At 44.4% G+C, this 25,552-nt stretch overlaps 1 protein-coding gene across 2 annotated transcripts; it reads right to left on the bottom strand.

Moving 5' to 3' along the window:
* Nucleotides 1–836: 836 nt before the first annotated feature.
* On the bottom strand, nt 837–25,438 carry LOC120058441 (MORC family CW-type zinc finger protein 3-like). 2 transcript variants are annotated; one of them, XM_039007098.1, is made up of 19 exons: nt 25,392–25,438; nt 24,097–24,169; nt 16,651–16,783; nt 16,018–16,250; nt 15,674–15,830; nt 15,208–15,349; nt 14,713–14,841; nt 14,224–14,343; nt 13,992–14,089; nt 13,671–13,778; nt 13,450–13,578; nt 13,162–13,236; nt 5,900–5,942; nt 5,626–5,739; nt 5,346–5,502; nt 5,172–5,256; nt 3,850–4,999; nt 3,354–3,592; nt 837–2,024 (listed from the first exon to the last, which is right to left on the bottom strand). In XM_039007098.1, exons 1-19 carry the CDS (start codon nt 25,428–25,430, stop codon nt 1,877–1,879), a joined length of 3,372 nt encoding a protein of 1,123 aa, XP_038863026.1. In that variant the 5' UTR covers nt 25,431–25,438; the 3' UTR covers nt 837–1,876. The 2 variants fall into 2 exon arrangements, with proteins under 2 accessions (XP_038863026.1, XP_038863027.1); XM_039007099.1 differs by lacking the exon at nt 5,626–5,739.
* Nucleotides 25,439–25,552: the final 114 nt, after the last annotated feature.

Below are 25,552 nucleotides of genomic sequence, written 5' to 3'. Positions count from 1 at the left end.
AGAGTTACTCTGTTGAGATGGGAGAACCTTCCAGAAGGACAACCATCTCTGCAGCACTTCACCAATCAGGCCTTTATGGTAGAGTGGCCAGATGGAAGCCACTCCTCAGTAAAAGACACATGACAGCCCGCTTGGAGTTTGCCAAAAGGCACCTAAAGTCCATGAGAAACAAGATTCTCTGGTCTGATGAAACCAAGATTGAACTCCTGGGCCTGAATGGTAAGCGTCACGTCTGGAGGAAACATGGCACCATCCCTACGGTGAAGCATGTTGGTGGCAGCATCATGATGTGGGGATGTTTTTCAGCGGCAGGGACTGGGAGACTAGACAGGATCAAGGGAAAGATGAACAGAGCAAAGTACAGAGATCCTTGATGAAAACCTGCTCCAGAGCACTCAGTACCTCAGACTGGGGCGACGGTTCACCTTCTAACAGGACAACGATCCTAAGCACACAGCCAAGACAACATTAGGAGTGGCTTTGGGACAAGTCTCAATGTCCTTGAGTGGCCCAGCCAGAGCCCAGACTTTAACCCGATCGAACATCTCTGGAGAGACCTGAAAATAGCTGTGCAGCAACGCTGCCCATCCAACTTGACAGAGCTTGAGAGGATCTGCAGAGAAGAATGGGAGAAACTCCCCAAATACAGGTGCCAAGCTTGTAACGTAAAAAACCTAAGAAGACTCAAGGCTGTAATCGCAGCCTAAGGTGCTTCAACAAAGTACTGAGCAAAGGGTCTGAATACTTATGTAAATGTAATATTTCAGGTTTTATTTTTTATAAATTAGCAAAATTGTCAAACTGTTTTTGCTTTGTCATTATGGGGTATTGTGTGTAGATCGATGAGGGGGGGGAAACTATTTGATCAATTTTAGAATAAGGCTGTAACGTAACAAAATGTGGAAAAAGTCAAGGGGTCTGAATGCACTGCACCTCTCTGGACTCATCCCCCATCTCTTGCATTACAATCTCCGCCCGCATACGGAACTTAACTTTTACTTAATAATTTTGTTAGTGTCCCAGAGGTAGGAATAAGTTTGAAATCCTCTGGAGTGCAAAAACCCTGTTATTTCAAGAGAAACATCAGTCTCAGCTCAAAAGAACAGAGAGGGATTGATAGTACTCTGATAAGACAAACGCGTGACAAGAGTGAGGGGAGAGGTTATGGATATCGTACTCCTAGTTATAAAACATACAACACAAAATAAAAATATATGTTAACTCAAGATTTGGGTGAAAAAGTCTTCATTATTTCTTAGCATATAAATGAACATGAGCACATAAGAGTGAATGCAACATTGAATACTGAACTTAATCTGTCTTGATCTGGGAACGATGTAGAACTGATGGCTAGATCTGTTTTGGAAGAGAAGGGGGTCCTTCTACCAAGCCACAGAGCAGATCATGGCGGAGACTACGTCCCTTAACTCATCAAGTGAAAACTCCTCTGTTCCTGACATCATTCCAGGAAAGTTCACTGTGGTCACCTGTTATCGAAGAGAAAAACATCTTCCCGGAACACTGACAAGATTCTAGAGCCTCCATCCACATTGGAGTAGTAAGTGTTTGTGAGAAGGAGAGGTTGAACTCAGTAACCCCAAAGTTTCAGTGCAAAATAGCTTACTGTTTGTTGCATCATTAAGTACCACCATGGTCATGGAACAATATAAAAGTGTTTGTACAGCAATACAAATAAATACTTTTCAGTTCATTCCCTCTTTCACTTGTAAAAAATCCATAGAAAATACATTTAAAAAGTGTAAAAACGCCGAGGTAAAAGGAGAGGCAGGAAGTCTCTGTGACCATCTCCAGGTCTGCCTCTCCTCACAGAGTTAGATGGAGGACAACCCCTCCATCCATATCCCGCCCCAGGCCCTTACGCAGGCCCCAACGTCTCCACATCAGTAAGAACCTGATCGAGGATCTCGTCGATGACTGGACAGTCGTAGTTGACTTGTTCGAGGTCCAATGCCGGGACAAACGTGACAAGGAGACGACCAATGCTCCTCCGAAGCTCCCTCAATCTGAGAGAGAGACAGACAAAGGGAAAAAGGGTGTTCATGTACAGTGCTTTCAGAAAGTATTCACACCCCTTGACTTTTTCCACAATTTGTTGTGTTACAGCCTGAATTTAAAATGGATTAAATTGACTGTCACGGGCCTAAACACAATACCCCATTATGTCAAAGTGGAATTATGTTTTTACAAATTAATAAAAAATGAAAAGTTTAAATGTCTTAAGTCAATAAGTATTCATCCCCTTTGTTATGGTAGGCCTATATAAGTTCTGGAGTAAAAATGTGCTTAACAAGTCAGGTAATACGTTTTTTTTTAATGACTACCTCATCTCTGTACCCCACAGATAATCATATGAAGGGCCCTCAGTTGAGCAGTGAATTTCAAACAGATTCAACCACAAAGACCAGTTTTTCCAATGCCTCGCAAAGAAGGGAACCTATTGGTAGATGGGTATAAATATTTTTTTTTTAAAGAAGACATTGAATATCCCTTTAATTAAGCATGGTGAAGTTATTACACTTTGGATGGTGTATCAATACACTCAGTTGCCGGAGAGGAAGGAAAATGCTCAGGGATTTCACCATGAGGCCAATGGTGACATTAAAACAGAGTTTAATGGCTGTGATAGGAGAAAACTGAGGATGGATCAACAACATTGTTACTCCACTACATTACAGAGTGAAGAGAAGAAAGCCTGTACAGAATAAAAAATATTCCAAAACATGAATCCTGTTCGCAAATAAGGCAGTTTCTGTCCTGAATATAAAATGCTATGATTAGGGCAAATCCAACACAAACATCACTGAGTACCACACTTCATATTTCCAGGCATGGTGGTGGCTGCATCATGTTATGGGTATGCTTGTCCTTGGCAAGAACTAAAGAGTATTTTAGGACAAAACAGAATAGAGCTAAGCACAGGCAAAATCCTAGAGGAAAATCTGGTTCAGTCTGCATTCTAACAGAATGGGAGACAAATTAACCTTTAAGCAGGACAATAAACTTCAAGTTGCTTGAAGATCTATGGCAAGACTTAAAAAGGCTGTCTAGCAATGATCAGCAACCAACTTAAGAGCTTGAAGATTTTTTTAAAACAATAATTTACAAATATTGTACAATCCAGGTGTGCAAAGCTCTTAGAAACATGTTTTCACTGTCATTATAAGGTATTCTGTGGGTGAGAACATTTTTCAATTTCATCCATTTTGAATTCAGGCTGTAACACAACAAAAGGTGGATTAAGTCAAGGGGTATGAATACTTTCTGAACCCACTGGTGAGTTGATGACCATACAGGAATACTGAAGGAAACAGAAGTGAAAATCTTATCCTCACGTCTGGGGTGCCTCCGAGGTCGAGCCATTAGCAGCACTAGTGGCTGCTACGTCTCCCCTCTCTGTCTGGGCAGCTGCAGCCTGAGCTGCTTCTCTCTCCTGTTTCTCTCTCTCCTCTTTCTCTTTCTCCTCTTTCTCTCTCTCCCACTCTTGTTTCTCCCTCCTCAGCTCCACCACGTCCAGCTGCAGCGTCTCACACTGGGACCAGAGGTTGCCCCTCTCCTCTTTCATAGCCTCCACCTGGGGGTGGGAGAGTAGACAGGGACACAAAAGGGAATGGACGGCAGATGATTATGCGGAGGAAGATAAGAAATCACATCAGATAGACAAACTGATTCATGTTCACTTACACACAGTATGATGCATTGCCCCATCACCACCTCACCATCCTCCACACACCTGGTACATCAGGTTTCCATCAAGCTAGCCTTTTTCAAGGTATGGTAAAATATCAACAGCATACTTATAAAGGTAGGGGGGATAAAATGGCCACTCACCTGGGAGCGTAGCATGTCACGTTCACAGTTGGCATTGCTGAGGTCCTGGAGCAGAGTGTCTACCTGTACAGCCAGCTGGTCACTGACCTTACTCCCCTCTGCCTGCTCTCGTTCTCCATCCCCTGCTCCAGTCTGACAGGCCAGGTGGCATTGCTCTCTCTTCACAGCGGCCCGGGAATGCTCCTGCATGCTGCCCTCCAGGTCATGGAGCTGGCAGGTCAGCTTGTGGACCTGCTCCTTGAACTGGTCCCTCTCATGGGCTGCAGCCTGCATTAGCTCCAGCAGCTGATCTTGCTGATCCTGGGCCTCTGACAGGTTACGGAAGTCAATCCGAGGAAGGTCTGATGGGTCTGGGACAGATGGGCCAGCAGAAAATGGGCCTGCAGAGGATGGACCTGGTGTGGATGGGCCTGGTGTGGATGGGCCTGGTGTGGATGGGGCTGCAGAGGATGGGGCTGCAGAGGATGGGCCTGCAGAGGATGGGCCTGCAGAGGATGGGCCTGGTGTGGAGGGGCCTGGTGTGGAGGGGCCTGCAGAGGATGGGCCTGCAGAGGATGGGCCTGCAGAGGATGGGCCTGCAGAGGATGGGCCTGGTTCTGTTCTCTTCCTATCTCTTTCCTCCTTCTCCCTCTTCTTGTCATCCTCTTCTTTGTTCTTCACTTTTGTCCGGTTCTCTATTCTCTCCTTCTCCTTTTCTACTTCCTCCTTTTTCTTTCGCTCCTCCTCTTCATCCTTCACTTCGCCCCGTATGTCTGTCTGGGTGGTGATGCTCATCTGCTCTGAGGAAGGTGGTAGAGGGGAGAGGTTGGTCGCTGCGGTTCCCGTCTCCACGGAGCTTGTTCCTATGCCATTGGTCCTAATGTTGCCAGTGCCAGAAGGTGTTTCCACAGCCCTACTCTCTGACTTTACCTTGGCCATGTCAAAGGTTGCCTTCTTTGGAATAGGGGTGCTGTTGGTCTCCAAGATAACAATGTCATCGTCATCTGTGATCTCATCATCGTCATCGTCAATAGGGATGATGACTGATGGGGATGACACATTCGTCTCTGCTGCCGTTGATGCGGATCCCATAGAGGTGTTTTGGTGGAAACCGTTCACCCTGGGTCTTTTGGTGTCCCTTTCAGAGGTCATGGCCAATGTTCTCTTCATTCTACAGAGGATATGGGGGCTTATTATGCACCATTAAACAAATAACAATGATTATTGACAGAATTTCTCTGTCCCTTGTGGCAATGATACGTAGTACAAACACTACAAGAGAGACAGAGAGCGAGAGAGAGCATACAAGAGAAGAGAGACTACCACTCAGACAGTGGCCCTACCTTGAAGGTGTTGAAGGGGCTGGAGGGGTTGAAAGAGAGCAAACGCTAGAGATGATGGGCATGTGGTTGGAGGAAGGGCTGGTCCCTATGAAGAGAGATATACATTTATATCAACACCTACATTATCAAAAACATCCCCATCAACATAACATATGCAGTTCACAGTAGACGTACCTGATTGTGTGAGGGGAGAGATCCTGAGAGGAGATGATCTGGGCCTAGCACTGAGTGGTGATGCTGTGGTAGCCCTAGTGCTCAGTGGTGCCTTCACATTAACTCTGACTGTGGGGGGAGCAGAAGCTGGAGACATCTGTACAGCTGTCCTGAAGCTCTACAAACGACAGAGGAAGGGAAGGACATGAGTAGGAAGACTTTGTATTGGCTGTTTTTATTCAACTAGCTAGTCCTCCTCGCCTCTGTACTAGGTGCTGCTATATGACATATCTAGACCCACTGATGTCTTTATAAGCTGCAGTTTCAGGTCCTCCTGTTGGCGCCTCAGAGCCTCGTTCTGCCGAGCCAGCGCTGCGATCCGCATCCGCTCTGCCTTCTTCTGCTCATCTTCATACTGACACACACACACCCCAGAGCCGGGCATTAGGACATACACAACAGGGTAGTTTGGGCAGGGTACACAAAATATAAGGTAGAACAAATCATGTGTAGGCATGAACCAGGGTGTGACACATACATAGACAGGCAGACAGACACACACAGAAATAGCTAACCTGTTGTCGTTTCCACTCCTGCTGCATTTTGGTGTTCCTTTCACTGTGAAATAAAGCACAGTTTAATTTATTTGAAAATGAAAAGCCATAATTGCATTAAATCTCACCTGCTGACATCATACACATTCTATGGAATCGCCTATCAGGTCCGAAATGATTGGCACCCTTGATAAAGATGAGCAAAAGGTTTTCAATGGGGTTCAAGTCGGGAGACTGATTTTGTCGTCAATTAACAATTTCTCGATTTTGATGTGTGCTTGGGGATATTGTCTTGCTGGAAGTTTCACTTGCGGCCTCCAAGTTTCAGCCTCCAAGGGGAGGCAACCAGGTTTTTGGCTAAAATGTCCTGGTATTTGGTAAAGTTAATGATGCTGTTGACCTTAACAAGTGCCCCAGGACCATTGGAAGCAAAATAGCACCATAACATTGACCTTTTAGTCAAGATCCACCACCATATTTTACAGTAGGTATGAGGTTATTTTCTGCACATGCATCCTTATTTTGTCACCAAACCCACCACTGACTGGTGTGCATGCCCACAGAGCTCTGTCATTTGACCATAGCACCGGTTCCAATCCAAGTGGCAATGCTGTTTATCAAACTCTAGGTACAGATTGATCTGTTACCAATCAAAAAGGACAAGTGTTTGAGTAACCGCATCAACTACTTTGTCTGAACTTTTACAAAACTGAAATTTTCATTAAAAGTTACAGCTGTTTAAAGTGACGAAAAGTAGCTAGCTATTGTCAGCTTACAGCTCTCTCGTGTCATCATTGAGCAGCCCAAACGGAGCCATCTCTACGGATACTCACAGTGCATGGGGCAACACTGGGAGCTAGGGACAGAGAGACGATCAGCTATAAATACTAACGAAGGAAGTTACTGTATTTCTAATTTCGGGTTGAGCAATCAGGCCTGGGTAGGGCTTGCGCTAAAAAGTCATGCCCATGCAGGACTCTAGATAGAACGTAGCACTGGTTGCATTAGCCCAGGGCTTCAGGATACAGGCGTGAATCACTACATGTACCCACACACACACTTTATTTTTGCTTGATTGAGCTTGCCTGGCTTAATGGACCAATAGAATAGTCCCAAAATTGCAAACCCTGGCCATCTGACACTCCAGGCAGGCTAGAGAAAACTCTCAAAGTATAGTATTTGAACATACAGTATTTGACACAGACTTTTCTCTCCTAACAGCTCTGAAGGATAAGTCACACAATCTTCTGTGTCCCTGTCCGATTACGTAAATCAGACAAAATCATGTTATGAACATTTCCTGCAAATTCTATCAATTTGCTTTGTTTATAACTTAAAGTAGATTGAAATTGAACTAGTGACTCGACTTGTGTATCCCCCTGGGGGCAGAGGTGCTATGAGGGAATGGGTGACCTTATCCTGTCAGTGGGTCCCTCTTCCCACTGATCCCGATTCAGCCCAGAGAGAACTTCAAGAAAATCCTGCTGTTGTCCAAACCGTTGTGATAAAAGTTTAATTTAAAACTTCAATCCCTCCTTGTCTTCTGTACTCTATTATCACATTTTCCATATACTGTGGTATTCTAGGAGAGTGTATTAAAAAAGTGTAGTAGTGAGAGTGTAGGTATTTCTAATAAAATGTGTGATGCGATTGCCCCACAATCCAATGTATTAAGGTTGACACACTACATGACCAAAAGTATATGGACAGAGTAATGACGTTGGGCCCGGGAACTGCTACAGGCTCCCCTGCCTCAGCCGGATCGTTGGGCTTTCATGGCTCAAGCGATCTGTCAGGTTCCCGTGCCTCAGCTGGCATGACAGGTTCTTGCACATCAGCAGGGGTGCCGGTCCGCTCCTGATCCCCGGGTTCGTCCCCTTTGACAGCGTCCTGCAGCTGGAGCCACGCGTCGGAGGGGGTACATCCCTGATGTCCTTACACAGCTCTCTGGTCTTGGCCATTGTGGAGAGGTTGGAGTCTGTTTGATTGAGTGTGTGGACAGGTACCCCCTGTCTGTATGGAGGAGTGGGCCAAAATCCCTGCTGCAGTGTGTGCAAACCTGGTCAAGAACTACAGGAAACGTATGATCTCTGTAATTGCAAACAAAGGTTTCTGTACCAAATATTAAGGTCTGCTTTTCTGATGTATCAAATACTTATGTCATGCAATAAAATGCAAATTAATTACTTAAAAATCATACAATGTGATTTTCTGGATTTTTGATGATCATTGATGCCCCACGAGGTGAGATCTTGCATGGAGCCCCAGACCGAGGGTGATTGACCGTCATCTTGAACTTCTTCCATTTTCTAATAATTGCACCAACAGTTGTTGCCTTCTCACCAAGCTGCTTGCCTATTGTCCTGTAGCCCATCCCAGCCTTGTGCAGGTCTACAATTTTAGCCCTGATGTCCTTACACAGCTCTCTGGTCTTGGCCATTGTGGAGAGGTTGGAGTCTGTTTGATTGAGTGTGTGGACAGGTGTCTTTTATACAGGTAACGAGTTCAAACAGGTGCAGTTAATACAGGTAATGAATGGAGAACAGGAGGGCTTCTTAAAGAAAAACTAACAGGTCTGTGAGAGCCGGAATTCTTACTGGTTGGTAGGTGATCAAATACTTATGTCATGCAATAAAACGCAAATACATTACTTTAAAAAATCATACAATGTGATTTTCTGGATTTTTGTTTTAGATTCCGTCTCTCACAGTTGAAGTGTACCTATGATAAAAATTAAAGACCTCTACATACTTTGTAAGTAGGAAAACCTGCAAAATCGGCAGTGTATCAAATACTTGTTCTCCCCACTGTAGTTATAATTATATTTCTTCCATCCACTCTAGAGCTTAAACAATTGAAGTTATGAATACGAAACAAACTTCTAAAACCTACAGACTGCCCCAACTTATATTGCTTGAGAAAATATTTTGATAGCATTTATACTTTTTGTACTACAACAATATTTAAATGAGCTCCCAATGCATTTTAATGGCAAAAAGACCCATAGGCCTGAATGCTAATTTATTTTATTCTAGTTATCTCCTTTCACCGTTTAAGCTATCAACTCCAAACCAATGTTCACACGTGCAGAATTACCTAACTTAGATTTCTTGCATTCAGAATTTTGATACCACATCTTTAGGATGTTTTTAACATAAATCTTCAATAATGTTCCAACCGGAGAATTCCCTTGTCTTCAGAAATGCGATGGAACAGAGCTCGCTCTCACGTGAACGCGCATGGTCAGGGCATTTTCAGCTCATGGCAGACCTTACTCAATCCCCTCTCATTCGGCCCCACTTCACAGTAGGAGCATCAAACAAAGTTATTTTTATTTATTTATTTATTTTACATTTTTATCCAATTTTCTCCCCAATTTTCGTGGTATCCAATCGCTAGTAATTACTATCTTGTCTCATCGCTACAACTCCCGTACGGGCTCGGGAGAGACGAAGGTCGAAAGCCATGCGTCCTCCGAAGCACAACCCAACCAAGCCGCACTGCTTCTTAACACAGCGCGCCTCCAACCCGGAAGGCAGCCGCACCAATGTGTCGGAGGAAACACCGTGTACCTGGCCCCCTTGGTTAGCGCGCACTGCGCCCGGCCCGCCACAGGAGTTGCTGGAGCGCGATGAGACAAGGATATCCCTACCGGCCAAACCCTCCCTAACCCGGACGACGCTAGCCCAATTGTGCGTCGCCCCACGGACCTCCCGATCGCGGCTGGCTGCGACAGAGCCTGGGCGCGAACCCAGAGACTCTGGTGGCGCAGCTAGCACTGCGATGCAGTGCCCTAGACCACTGCGCCACCCGGGAGGCCCTTCAAACAAAGTTCTAAAGACGGTTGACATCTAGTGGAAGCCTTAGGAAGTGCAACATGACCAGTATCCCACTGTATCTTCAATAGGGCATGAGTTGAAAAACGACCAACCTCAGATTTCCCACTTCCTGGTTGGATTTCTTTCTCAGGTTTTTGCCTGCCATATGAGTTCTGTTATACTCACAGACATCATTCAAACAGTTTTAGAAACTTCAGAGTGTTTTCCATCCAAATCTACTAATAATATGCATATTCTAGCTTTTAGGACAGAGTAGCAGGCAGTTTACTCTGGGCACCTTTTTATCCAAGCTACTCAATACTGCCCCCCTGTCCCAAAGAAGTTAACAAAGTAGACAAAATCAAGGCAAGAGTTGCTTTCCAAAAAGATATCCGTGATTGTAACATACTCTGTTTCACAGAAACATGGCTAGCTGGGGACATGCTGTCGGAGTCTGTACAGCCAACGGGATTTTCAGTGCATCGCACCGACAGGAATAAACATCTCTCCGGTAAGAAGGGCGGAGGTGTATGTTTCATGATTAATGTCTCATGGTGTAATTGTAACACACAGGAACTCAAGTCCTTTTGTTCACCTGACCTAAAATTCCTCACAAGCAAATGCCAACCGTATTATCTCCCAAGAGAACTCTCCTAGGATATCGTCACAGCCGTGTATATCCCCCCTCAAGCGGATACTAAGACAATCGTCAAGGAACTTAACTGGACTTTATGCAAACTGGAAACAATATATCCTGAGGCTGTATTTATTTTAGCTGGGGATTTTAACAAAGCTAATTTGAGAACAAAGCTACCTAAATTCAAATCAACGTATCGATTGCAGTACACGAGTGAATAACACGCTCGACCATTGCTACTCTAACTTCCGCGATGCATACAAGGCCCCGCCCTCCTTTTGGCAAATCCGACCATGACTCCATCTTGTTGCTTCCCTCCTATAGGCAGAAACTAAAACAGGAAGCGCCCGTGCTTAGGTCTATCCAACGCTGGTCTGACCAATCGGATTCCACGCTTCAAGATTGCTTCAATCTCGTGGACTGGGATATGTTCCGGGTAGCCTCAGACAATAACATTGACGTATACGCTGACTCGGTGAGTGAGTTTATAAGGAAGTGTATAGGAGATGTTCTACCCACTGTGACTATTAAAACCTATCCAAACCAGAAACCGTGGATGGATGGCGGCATTCGCGCAAAACTGAAAGCACATACCACCGCATTTAATCATGGCAAGGCGACTGGAAACATGGCCGAATAAAAACAGTGTAGTTATTCCCTCCGCAAGGCAATCAAACAAGCAAAGTGTCAGTATAGAGACAAAGTGGAGTCGCAATTCAACGGCTCAAACACGAGACGTATGTGGCGGGGTCTACAGACAATCACGGACTACAAAAAGAAAACCAGCCCTGCCCCGGACATCGACGTCTTGCTTCCAGACAAATTAAACAACTTATTTTGTGCGCTTTGAGAACAATACAGTGACACCGACGCAGCCCACTACCAAAGATTGTGGGCTCTCCTTCTCCGTGGCAGACGTGAGTAAAATATTTAAACGTGTTAACCCTCGCAAGGCTGCCGGCCCAGACGGCATCCCTAGCCGCGTCCTCAGAGCATGCGCAGACCAGCTGACTGGCGTGTTTATGGACATATTCAATCCCTGTTCCTGTTCCCAAGAAAGCTAAGGTAACTGAACTAAATGACTATCACCCTGTAGCACTCACTTCTGTCATCATGAAGTACTTTGAGAGACTAGTCAAGGATCATATCACCTCCACCCTAACCTTCACCCGAGATCCACTCCAATTTGCTTACTGCCCCAATAGGTCCACAGACGATGCAATCACCATCACACTAACCTATCCCATCTGGACAAGAGGAATACCTATGTACCCCGCCCTGTGCAATTGGGTCCTTGACTTCCTGACGGGCCGCCCCCAGGTGGTGAAGGTAGGAAACAACAACTCCACTCCGCTGATCCTCAACACTGGAGCCTCACAAGGGTGCGTTCTCAGCTTCCACCTGTACTCCCTGTTCAACCATGACTGCGTGGCCAGGCAAGGGTCCAACTCAATCATCAAGTTTGTAGACGACACTACAGCGGTAGGCTTGATTACCAATAACGACGAGACAGCCTACATTGAGGAGGTAAGGGCGGTCGGAGTGTGGTTTTAGGAAAATAACTTGTTACTCAATGTCAGCAAAACAAAAGAGAATATCGTGGACTTCAGTAAACAGCAGAGGGAGCACCCCTGTATCCACAGACGGGACAGTAGTGGAGAAGGTGGAAAGTTTTAAGTTCCTCGGTGTACATTTCACAGACAAACTGAAATGGTCCACACACACAGACAGTGTGGTAAAGAAGGCGCAACAGCGCCTCTTCAACCTCAGGAGGCTGAAAAAATGTGGCTTGTCACCAAAGAACCGCACTAACTTTTACAGGTGCACAATTGAGAGCATCCTGTCGGGCTGTATCACCGCCTGGTACGGCAACTGCACCGCCCACAACCACAGGACTCTCCAGAGGGTGGTGCGGTCTGCACAACGCATCACCGGGGGCAAACTACCTGCCCTCCAAGACACCTACAACACCCAATGTAACAGAAAGGCAAAAAAGATCATCAAGGACAATAACCACCGGAGCCACTGCCTGTTCACCCCACTACCATCCTGAAGGCGAGGTCAGTACAGGTGCATCAAAGCTGGGACAGAGAGATAGAAGCTGTTTTTCAATCTCAAGGCCATCAGATTGTTAAACAGCCACCACTAGCACAGAGAGGCGGCTGCCTACCTACAGACTTGATATCACCTGCGTCCAGCAAAACATTTGGTAGAATTAAAATGTTTTGAACTAGAATAAATGGCCTGGCTACTACCAAACGTTACTGTGGTGGGAAAACTCGCAGCATAATGAAAACACAAGCAACTTGTGCCACGAACCAGCATGGGAAATATGTTGCCATTATTTTTTGCTTCCATCAACAAATCACACAAAGCACTGTTGTCAATCTAACCGCATTTTGCGAAAGGCCTAATGTTGGTTTTTCACTCCATGCATAGACAAAATAATGATGCATGTTTCAGCCTTAAGGTCAATTATCTGCAAATAGCCTAGATATTCAGTTATGCATTGAAAATATCTTTAGATGCAGCATTAATTGTTCATTATAAACTGGTTGGTTCGAGCCCTGAATGCTGATTGGCTGACAGCCGCGGTATATCAGAACGTATACCACGGGTATGACAAAACATAATTTTTTTTACTGCTCTAATTACCATGGTAACCAGTTTATAATAGCAATAAGGCACCCTTAGCAGCTAAGGGCTGCATCCAAGCACTCCGCATTGCATCATACAGAAGAACAGCCCTTAGCCGTGGTATATTGGCCATATACCACTCCCCCTCGTGCCTTATTGCTTAAGTATATGGTAGATGTTTGGGTTCTCACTGTTGCTTGTAGGTTTTCTGGTATGAAGGTTGGTCATCATCGGAGTCTTCAGGCTCTTCCTCTACCATGCAGCTCCTGGAAAGGCAGGTGATAATGAATGCCCATATACTGCCACGGCAACGGCAACACACACAGGTACACACACAAATACATACACTCCAGTAGGCAAGTAGACATGCACACAAACAAAGACCGAGGGGGCCCAAAGGCAGGGGGGGTGGGGGGGGGGTCACACAACATGTTATAACACTTTATAAACATGTTCATTTCATCTAGGTGGGTTCGCACCTGAATTGGGGGTCGGGGTTCATGTGGCAGAACCACTTCTCTGGGAGCAGTCTGCAATCAATCCCATCTGGCAGCTTCCTCCAGCGCAGGCAGGTGTCACATTGCACCCAGTTCTGGTCTGGGCGCTTCCTATGGGGTAGAGGTACGCAGAGGAACCAGTTAGAGGAGGGATGGCGACACAGAGGAAAGGAGAAAGGAAGATGGAGGAGTGTTTTACTTACATGGTGTCTTCCACTGGTACGGTGCTGTTAGGATCTTCTTTGTCTCTTTTAAAGCGGATCTCTTTCCAGTAGTCCTCCAGCTTAACCCCTAAGTTGTTGATGGTTTTCCTGCACAAAGAAAATAAGAAATAAACAATGACAGTTCACGTAGTGCCGCTTTATCCAGCTAAATTATTAAAAGTACACTATCTTTAAAGTATGTGGGCAGATGGCCGCAAAACAGTCCGATTGTTTTGTTTCATTGAATGGAAAACGGTTCTTCAGGAAGTGTTCTTGAAGGGAGCACTCTCCTCTTCACCTATATGCGGTAAGAGTCCTTACCTGTATTTGTCGGTATTGTCAAAATCTTGCTTGTTGTGGGTGGGCTCCAGAAAGTTACACTCGATAACCCCAATGACCCCGAGACCTTGGATGTTGGCCTTAAGGGGTTAGAGGTGGTTATGAGTCAGTGATGGAGGACATGAGACATCCGATTACCACAATGGATGGCAATAATTTTTCTTATGCACAATCCACACACCACACGCACAAACATACAAATACACTCTTTTACCTTGAGTTGAACACCCACTCGCTCATAAGGTTTTATGAGGCGGTTCTTGTGGTACATCATGATGCCATATTGGTCTTTGCTCTTGGTGTTGTACCCAAAGGTGATGGGAATACGTCTGTTCTGGTACAGGACTTAAGGCCTCAAACAGGAAGGAGCGAAGATGACATATTCTCTTCCCTTTGTGAAAAATACCATATTGTATCACTGTGTTGAACATGAACATCTAGCTATGGAATGTACTGAACTAATATTAGTTAAACATAGGTAAGTGATTATTATTGCAAGCTTATAAAAGTAGTGTCTATGGCAGTGGCTGATGGTATTTCTTGTATGTAGAGTACCCATATTTGCCTATTTCTATTTTCCCTCCAAAAGAAAACAAAATTAGTGTCTCGAGGACGTGACAACACGAACGCACACACAGGAAAACGCAAACATGGGCACACACAGTAAAGCCATCCACAGAGGCTCTTGCGTGGGGTAGGATACCACAAAGTTGGGCTTGTAATAGTCCTTAGCGATGTATGCCAGGCTCTTGGAGATGAGCTCAGTCTTCACTTTCTGCCCTCGAATGACGATCTGCATACGCGGCTTCAGGTACAGAATACTGCAGTATGCCTGAGCACACAAACAGCACATTGAGAGAATACAATAAACAATCAAAATACAACACCAGAAAAATGGGAAATAAAATTTCACACATACAAATGATAACACACAAGTCCAGTGTTTACAAACTCTGTCCTGGGGACCCCAAGGGTTGCAAATGTTGGTTTTTGCCCAAGCGTTACATAGCTGATTGAAATAATCAACTCATCATCAAGCTTTGATTATTTTAAAATCAGCTGTGTAGTGCTAGGCAAAACCGAGTTTGGAAAACACTGCACTAGTCAAAGGATAAAGTATTTGAATCTAGCTAAAGCTACTCTGTTGTGAGAAATGCTGTATGGAATGTCAATATAACATCACAATACTAATACTCACACGTAGCGAGTAGTAACTCTCTGGTTTTGTGAGCAGCTCCGACCGCCTGTATTGCTCACTGGTGCTCTCCAACACATCCAATGGGATTCTGATGTCGTAACTGGATGTTGTGAAATCAAATTCTGTCTGTCCTGTTAATGTCCTGTGGACAAAAATAAACACTTACTGTATAGACTCCTACTCAACCGTTTTACATGCTCCATACCTCAAGAAGGGCCTCTGTGCCGACCCCTAATGGTGGAATTTTAGGTTTTGATTATGTTCAAGGAGAAAACTAAAGTGAAACCTACAATTCCACCAAGGGAGAAATCTGACGGCCGAAAGTGGCAATTTCAAAAGAGAAGTACCATTTGAAAGTAAATTCCACGTAGCGAAACTCAATAGTTGAGGGAGAAGGAAAGAGAGGAAAATGTCCTTATACGGACTGTGTAAGAGAGGAATACCCAGGTGTGAGCGTGTGTCTGACCTGCGCAGGCTCCAGATGATGATGCGTGTTCCTGAAGAGCCCATGGAGCAGGTGGAGTTGATGGCTTTGAGCTCTGTGAGCAGCTCGTTCTCCGTCTTAAAGAGAGAGTAATACAGGATGTCCTGCAGACTGGCCTTGTGCTTCTCATTCACACGGAGTGCAGAAGTCAAGGACAACACACACAGGGACAATACAACCGACAGACTATAAAATGACACTGTGTACAAGTACATCTATAGATCACCGTCCCACCTGTCCAAACTGTTTGAAGTTGATGACAGTTTAAGCACTATGACGTGTGTGTATGTGCAGTGCGTATGTGTAGTCTCTCTATAAAAGGATATACTGGTTGTGTGCAACGCGTTGGAAGGAGACAATGGGTACGATGATCTGCTCTGCTTTGATCTGTGCCAGGTAGCTCTGTGAGAGCATGCCTACATGCATGGTGTCTCCATCTAGAGACTTGGAGAACACGATGGCGTCTCGTCCCAGGCGCATGGACCCCGACTTGAAACCGTTACCGTAGAGACCAATCGGGTGCTGGCCGTTTATGACTGTCTTGTCACTGTAACCGAAGCTGAGGAGAGAGAAAGATAGAAAACCACCACGTTTCTCTATGTATATCAATCAGAAACTTGCATTCTTATAGCACAGCAGACATTAATTTGTTTTTTTACTTGTCCCTGGTTTGTTCCGGGGACGTCCCTTAGGACGTTTTCAGGACGTTCTCTGAACATTTGTTTTTCCAGTCGTCAAGACGTTACATGATGGTCCCAAGGGAACGTTCTCTGGGAGGACTGTAAATTCCCTGGACGTCACGGAGGAGTCATGACGTTCTCAGGACATTCACCAGTGTCATCAGGATGTCACGTGATGGTCCCGAAGGGGGTGTTCTCTGCAGGACTTTTGTCCAGGCTTTTATCTACCCTGATTCACCCTGCTAAAGTAGTGGTAATGGTTCAGAGAACTGTCCATACCTGAGCATCTTGTGCATCTTTTCATAGTCCAGCCCATTTCCATTGTCCATGAAGATGAGGCAGTCTTGGCCTTTAAACTGGGTCTTATCAATCCAGAACTGCTTGGCATTGACATCTGGATCATAGGCATTATCTGGGGAAAAGACATGGAAATAAAGGATTTGTAAGCATAGAGGAATATGAACAGAATAAATCAGAAATGACATTTTCCCACAAATATTGATTTTTACACTGTTGCTTTACAAATAACAAATCTCTTGCATAGTGTATGCCACTATAGTAGACCACCCAAGCCATTTGCCCAATGCCAACACATTCACGCCAAACCAGCATAGGAGTACAAGCCAAATCACATTGCCATCTGTGTTGCTAATGCTGTGGAAAACTACCACATCATCAGGGTTTTAGACACCCAATATAACATTAAAGCTGTGTAATGTAAAGTGTGATAGATATAATATGTCCTCCTTTGTTGCTTGTGCAACACGGACCATTAGAACAGGCTGGCGTTGACAGCTGTCACAGAGGATGCAACCCCAGCCTCTGCTGTAGATGCAACATCCTCAAAACACTACTGGAACATTAGACTAACACAAACATGTGATCTGGTCTCCCTCTTCCATCAACTACCTTCAGAATCACTCCCTCCCTCTATCCCTCCAGCCATCTCCTTTTCAAAATGTTCATCCCTACCGCCATCTTTGTACTACTATCTTCTATTGTCTAGCTCCTCCGCTCTCCATTATTTTGTCTGGAGTAAGCTTGAATCCAAAGGCCTCTCCAAAGCCATACTGGCGGGGTGGGGTTGGCAGTGTGTGTACTGGGTAGATGGGAAACACTAGGCTGATGAGAGATATTGCTATATCCTAAGCCTTTATTGCTCCAGGTACAAAGAGAGAGAAAGAGTGGGATTGGTTAGCAAAATTGAGGGGTATTGAAGGAAATCAAGAGTGTGAGATACTGCAACAGAGAAAGATGGAGAGATTGATGGTGATGGGAGGAAACTGTATCAGAGACATGCACAGAACTGTGATGGACATCTGAGACGGTATCTGGTGACAGGCTGAATACTAAACTGGGTTGGCAGACAAATTGCAGACTGGCAGACTGCACTGCAGCAACAGAGACCTGCCTGAGAAACTGCTCACTGCCTGATAAGCAGGGCTCCAGAAGGCAACCATTTAGTTGACCCTATAACTATCTGTACGAGTTACATTTTTAATTGGTTACACATTCTACCTGGTCACCTCAATCAACATGTCCTATTTTTGGGCCAGATAAAACCTTGACTTGGTTAAACAAAGGCCTCTCTAAACTGCATTATACCCATGACTCCTTTAATGAAATAGTCTGCCCTCCTGCTGTGCCTGTTTCACTGGGGCCACCTGCTGTAATGAGCAAGCCTCGCCCCGTGTGCCCTGAGAAATGCATTCTGATTGTATAACATTTCAAAATGTAATTGCAGAGAAAAAACAACCTTGGAAGCAACTACTGTTGTCCATGTTAAAGAGAGGGACACGGGTATAGGTATAATTTGTTTTCTCATCTTTCTGTAGGTATTATTTGTATTTCTCAACTCTCAATGTTGAGCTCAAAGCACACAGTTATACAATCAAGATATTCTGAATATGGGGCATGTGAAATACGCATATACCATGGCAAGTGCACTAGGCCTCACTGGAGATGAGTAGGTCGTAGGACTATTACAAAAGTAAGTACGTTTTTAGCACATTAAATGTACTGTTTGATTAACATGGCTACTAGCAGTAGGTGTTATATTTAGAGTTAGCAATCTAGCTAATGTGTTTACAGTTTCCACTTCCTCAGGTGGTGAACGAGCACCAATTGAATTAGGCCTATATCTATATGTAATATTAGTGTATAAAGATAACGGAAAAATAATTATATTGAACAAAAAAAAACAGAAAATTCTGTAGCCCTATTTTGACAGTAAAAAAATGCATGACAATCACTGGATTAGGTTGCATGTCAAAATATCTTGAATCATGCATTCCTGCTTAGACATGTTAGATGTAACAACGTCTTTATTGAAAACGATCCCAGTAGTCTACTACACACTTCTTAATAAAGCAATGTGAATGACCTTACAATCCCTTCACAAGATGATCACTCCTATTATTTCTATTGCGTGACAAATTTCATTGGATGGTGCGACCAAATCATGGGCTGGTACTATCAACTTTAAAAAAGTTAGTGGCACCAGTACCACCAGGTTAAAACGTTACCCTGGAGCCCAGTGATAAGGGAACGGGATTAATCATCATGGAGGCTGTGCGTGCGTGTGGAAAAAGACCACCCTAGAGGCAGGACTGCTGTGGGATAGGCTATAGGCTATAGGCCTAGCCCGCAGGATAAAGACCGTTATCCAGACACACTACTGTCGGCTAATTGTCAGAAACGATGGTAATATGGTTCAGAAATTTTTATAAAGTCTAATCACAATGACGTCATTCGAAAGCAAATCAAGGAGATGCGAAGAGAAGTGAGGAAGCCGAGCCGAGGAGGGGATTAGGTTATATTCCCAATCATTCTAGGGTATCAGAGGCATTACGGAGTGTTTGCATTCCCTCTTTTTCTGACGCTCTCAGGTAGTTAATGTGACAGAGCAGCCTAGCAGAGGGATTATTTCTCAGGAAGGGTAAAATGTTATTTTATGCAAAATCTATGGCTGCCAACTTGAAGAGTGGAGAAGGGAGAAAGGTAGAGAGGAGGGGCAAGACAGGGGATTACACGGATTTAGAGTGATAGTCTGAGCTTCCATTAGGTTATATTCCCACTCATTGTAGGGTTCAGAGAGCTTTAGCATTCTCTGTCCATCTTGAGTAGTTTATGTGCGATAGCAGCCAAGAGCAATAACTTTTTATAGTAGTCTGGAGAACGGTAGTAGAAAGGTAGAGGCAAAGTGAGTATAGGAGGGGAGGACATGGCAGGGGAAAGAAAATAGCATATTCCTTAGTGTGATTTGAATTGAGAGTGATACTCACTGAACATCAATTAGGTTATATTCCCAAACATTGTAGGTTTCAGAGAACTTAAGGTCTTCAGTGTGTAGTCATACAGCATAGGTTTCATGTATCGGTATGGTATTTTTACAAATACATCAAAAAGTTATATTCCATGTTATGAAAATTCCATAATGTTTCCAAAGTCGCAGGTAATTACTGGTACATTTTGAAAGTTACTGAGAATATTCCCTCCCTTTGCAACCCTACTCTGGAAAACAGACATCCCCAGGGACAGGACCGCTGTGGGTCCGTCTATAGGACTATCACTTTAAATCTGTTTCAAGATTGTTTTGATCACACGGACTGGGATATGTTCTGGGTAACCTGTGAGAATAATATTGACGAATACATGGATACGGTGACTGAGTTTAACAGGAAATGAATAGGAGATGTTGTACCCATAGTGACTATTAAAACCCGCCCAAACCCAAAACCGTGGATAGATGGCAGCATTTGTGCAAAAATGAAAGCGCAAACCACCGAATTTAAAAATTGCAAGGCGACTGGGAATATGGCCGAATACAAACAGTGTAGTTATTCCCTCCGTAATGCAAACAAACATGTAAAATGTAAGTAAAGACAAAGTGGAGTCGCAATTCAACGGCTCAGACACGAGACGTATGTGGCAGGGTCTACAGACAATCATCGGACTACAAAGGGAAAACTAGCCATGTCGTAGACACCGACGTCTTGCACCCAGACAAACACCCTTTTCGCCCGCTTTGAGGATAACACAGTGCCACCGACGCGACCAGCTACCAAGGACTGTGGGCTCTCCTTCTCCGTGGCCGATGTAAGACATTTAAGTGTGTTAAACCTAGGAAGGCTGCCGGCACCAGACAGCATCTCTAGCCGCGTTCTCAGTGCATGCGCAGACAAGCTGGCCAGAGTGTTATCAGACATATTCAATCTCTCCCTATCCCAGTCTGCTGTCCCCACATGCTTTAAGATATCCACCATTGCTTGTTTGGGTACAGGAACACTGGTAACTAAACTAAATGACTATCGCCCTGGAGCACTCACTTCTGTCATAATGAAGTCAAGGATCATATCACCTTTACCTTACACCCTAGACCCACTTCAATTTGCTTACCGCCCCAATAGATCCACAGATGATGCAATCCCCATCGCACTGCACACTGCCCTATCCCATCTGGACAAGAGGATGTAAGAATGCTATAGCTCAGCATTCAACACCATAGTACCCGCCACGCTCATCATTAAGCTCGGGGCCCTGGGTCTGAACCCTGCCCTGTGCAACTGGGTATGGACACAGGGGCCTCACATGGGTGCGTGCTCAGCCCCCTCATGTACTCCCTGTTCACCCGTAACTGCGTGGCCACGCACACCTCCAACTCAATCATCAAGTTTGCAGTCGACAACAGTAGTAGGCCTAATTACCAACAATGATGAGACAGCCTACAGGGAGGAGGGTGAGGGCCCTGGGAGTGTGGTGCCAGGAAAATACCCTCTCACTCAACGTCAACAAAAGAAGCTGATCATGGACTTCAGGAAACAACAGGAGGGAGCACCACCCTATCCACATCAACAGGACCGCAATGGAGAAGGTGGAAAGTAGAGGTCGACCGATTAAACGGAATGGCCGATTAATTAGGGCCGATTTCAAGTTTTCATAACAATCGGAAATCGGTATTTTTGGACACCGATTTGGCCTGATTTTTTTTTTTTTTTACACCTTTATTTAATCTTTATTTAACTAGGCAAGTCAGTTAAAGAACACATTCTTATTTTTAATGACGGCCAAGGAACGGTGGGTTAACTGCCTCGTTCAGGGGCAGAACAACAGATGTTTACCTTGTCACCTCGGGGGATTCAATCTTGCAACCTTACAGTTAACTAGTCCAACGCTCTAACCACCTGATTACATTGCACTCCACGAGAGGCCTGCCGGTTACGCGAATGCAGTAGAAGCCAAGGTAAGCTGGTAGCTAGCATTAAACGTATCTTATAAAAAAAAACAATCAATCAATCATAATCACTAGTTAACTACACATGGTTGATGATATTACTAGCTATTCTAGCGTGTCCTGCGTTGCATATAATCGATGCGGTGCGTATCGTTGCTCCAATGTGTACCTAACCATAAACATCAATGCCTTTCTTAAAATCAATTCACAGAAGTATATATTTTTAAACCTGCATATTCAGCTAAAAGAAATCCAGGTTAGCAGGCAATATTAACCAGGTGAAATTGTGTCACTTCTCTTGCGTTCATTGCACGCAGAGTCAGAGTATATGCAACAGTTTGGGCCGCCTAATTTGCCAGAATTGTACGTAATTATGACAAAACATTGAAGGTTGTGCAATGTAACAGGAATATTTAGACTTATGGATGCCACCTGTAAGATAAAGTACAGAACGGTTCCGTATTTCACTGAAAGAATAAACGTCTTGTTTTCGAGATGATAGTTTCCGGATTCGACCATATTAATGACCCAAGGCTCGTATTTCTGTGTGTTATTATGTTATAACTAAGTATGATTTGATAGAGCAGTCTGACTGAGCGGTGGTAGGCAGCAGCAGGCTCGTAAGCATTCATTCAAACAGCACTTTCGTGCGTTTTGCCAGCAGCTCTTCGTTGTGCTTCAAGCATTGCGCTGTTTATGACTTCAAGCCTATCAACTCCCGAGATTAGGCTGGTGTAACCGATGTGAAATGGCTAGCTAGTTAGCGGGGTGCGTGCTAATAGCGTTTCAAACTTCACTCGCTCTGAGACTTGGAGTGGTTGTTCCCCTTGCTCTGCATGGGTAACGCTGCTTCGAGGGTGGCTGTTGTCGATGTGTTCCTGGTTCGAGCCCAGGTAGGAGCGAGGAGAGGGACGGAAGCTATACTGTTACACTGGCAATACTAAAGTGCCTATAAGAACATCCAATAGTCAAAGGTTAATGAAATACAAATGGTATAGAGAGAAATAATCCTATAATTCCTATAATAAGTACAACCTAAAACTTCTTACCTGGGAATATTGAAGACTCATGTTAAAAGGAACCACCAGCTTTCATATGTTCTGAGCAAGGAACTTAAACGTTAGCTTTCTTACATGGCACATATTGCACTTTTACTTTCTTCCCCAACACTTTGTTTTTGCATTATTTAAACTAAATTGAACATGTTTCATTATTTATTTGAGGCTAAATTGATTTTATTGATATTATATTAAGTTAAAATAAGTGTTCATTCAGTATTGTTGTAATTGTCATTATTACAAATACAAAAATTTGTTTTTATTTTTATTAAATCGGCCGATTAATCGTTATCGGCTTTTTTTGAACCACCAATAATCGGTATCGGCATTGAAAAATCATAATTGGTCGACCTCTAGTGTAAAGTTCTTCGGCGTACACATCACGGACAAAATTAAATGATCCACCCACACAGACAGTGTGGTAAAGAAGGTGCAACAGCACCTTCTCAAGCTCAGGAAGCTGAAGAAATGTGGCTTGGCACCGAAAACAATCACCAACTTCTACAGATGCACAATTGAGAGCATCCTATCGAGCTGTATCACCGCCTGGTACGGCAACTGCTCCGCCCACAACCGCAGGGCTCTCCAGAGGGTGGTGAAGTCTGCCCAACGCATCACCGGGGGCAAACTTCCTGCCCCTCAGAACACCTACAGCACCCGATGTCACAGGAAGGCCAAAAAGATCATCAAGGACAACGACCACCCGAGCCACTGCCTGTTCACCCCACTATTATCCAGAAGGCGAGGTCAGTACAGGTGCATCAAAGCTGGGACAGACTGGAAAAACAGCTTCTATCTCAAGGCCATCGGACTGTTAAATAGCCATCACAAGCACCTTAGAGGCTGCTGCCCTACATACGTAGACTTGAATTCACTGGCCACTTTAATAATGTTTACATATTTTGCATTACTCATCTCATACGTATATACTGTATTCTATTGAATTCTATTCTACTGTCTCTTAGTCTATGCTGCTCCGACAATGCTCATCCAAATATTTGTATATTCTTCATTCCTCTAATTTAGATTTGTGTATATTGTTGTGAAATTGTTAGCTATTACTTGTTAGTCACTGCACTGTTGGAGCTAGAAACACAAGCAATTCGCTACACCCGCAATAACATCTGCTAAATGTGTATGTGACCAATACAATTTGATTTATAGGTCTATCCCAAGGGGAAAAAGAAGACCCATCCATTAACACTGTGGGTATGGGAAAAGAATCCCATCCAAAAATGAGACGCTCAGTAGGATAAAATAGGTCACAAAATGAGTGCAGAACATTGCCTCGGAGTAGCCATTTTAACACCATGATGCTCAGTGATGGATAGTAATGATTTAATGATTCACAGTTGGACACAGCGATTGGACAAATTTGACAGGTGACACACCGGGTAACTTGGCGACTGGACAGTAGGACTGATGATGACTCACCTATTAATTCAGCGATCGCGCTGAAGGGCCAGGTGTGGCTGGTGGAGTTTGTGTGGAGGAACTTGGGACAGAGCTGTTAAGGGAGGAGTAGAGTTAGCCTACGTAGATGACATTAAATGTATAAAATGTTGTATATTACCACCTCCTTCAGGAAGCATTATGTTAGGGCTACTCCATTCTCAAATGACTGACAACCCTTGATGTCCTGACTGACTAACCTACATGTGTCCATCCCCACATCATGTGAGTTTAAAGTGTGAAAAGCACACCCAAAACTCACTGCCTTTACTCATCTCACACAAACCTCTCTCCATCTTCTTCACACACAAACCTCTCTCCATCTTAATACCTCCCCCTCCTATCCCCCCCATCTTCAACCTCCCCCTCCTGTCAAACACACACGCCTGTAGATTCAGAAGCTTCCCCAAGCACAGCCCAGGGCACATGGAGAGGATAGTCTTAAATTAGAAGAGATGCATGTCTGGGCCAATGTAGTCATTCTTGGCTATATGGTGATATTAAGCTATACATCTCGCACTTCTGACCTGTGCAAGGATTAAAATGGACACTATTTCCCCATTTTAATGGCATAGGATAGCTTGGATGCAGCAACAGCAACCATACTGTGACCGAGGAGGGAATCACTGGGGTATATATTATAGCTATGAACTGGAGACAGCGTCCAAGATGGCCGACCGTTGTTTTCAACGTAATCTACTCACGTTCGCATACGCTGTTTCGTGGTGGTTGCCATCTGCTTTACAACGCCGTGAAAACACGCCCGTTAGGCAATCTGGCGCTTTGATTTGAACACAATTCAATCTCCCGGATTTCCGAATCTCAGGACGCAACTCGTTTTTGACAATAGTGGATGAGCGCCATTGGGCTACTCGGTGTGTGACACTGAAAAATATTGCACGTCACCACAACAACACCGCATGACATTAGATGAGGAGAAACGCCTCTACAAAGTATCTATTTTCCCCAAGTTCAGAAATAGTTCTGTATTTATCTAGCAAACGACAACATAGAAATATCCAGCTCGGCTGGTCAAAAGATGTTCCATTTTGCATGGGGACTGGGGCTTATCAATATCGCACGCGCTAACGGCAATCAACATTCCCAAAGGATATTGGCTAGCTAGCTAACGTTAGCTAGCTCCAAAACACACATTACATTATGCGATCGAACCAACAAGACTATCACCATACGTCTAAGTTTACTGCACACCAATTTACTTCTAAATACAAATTCCAACAGATTACAGATACTGTAAAATATCATAATATGCTTACCGCACTTAGAGGCACTCCTCTCTGTACTTGCGACGCCATCTTCTCCGAAATGCAGAAGGGGCGTGGTCAGCATGCACAAGTCCAGCGCGAGGGCACCGCCCAACTGGACATAACCCCGCCCATAACATGCTGTTGGTGTGTTAAGAATAACTTAATGTATC

Source organism: Salvelinus namaycush, chromosome 13 (assembly GCF_016432855.1).
Source record: "Salvelinus namaycush isolate Seneca chromosome 13, SaNama_1.0, whole genome shotgun sequence".
NCBI lineage: Eukaryota > Metazoa > Chordata > Actinopteri > Salmoniformes > Salmonidae > Salvelinus > Salvelinus namaycush.
The sequence above is the reverse complement of the archived record's forward strand: the minus strand, read 5'-3'. Positions and strand labels throughout refer to the sequence as shown.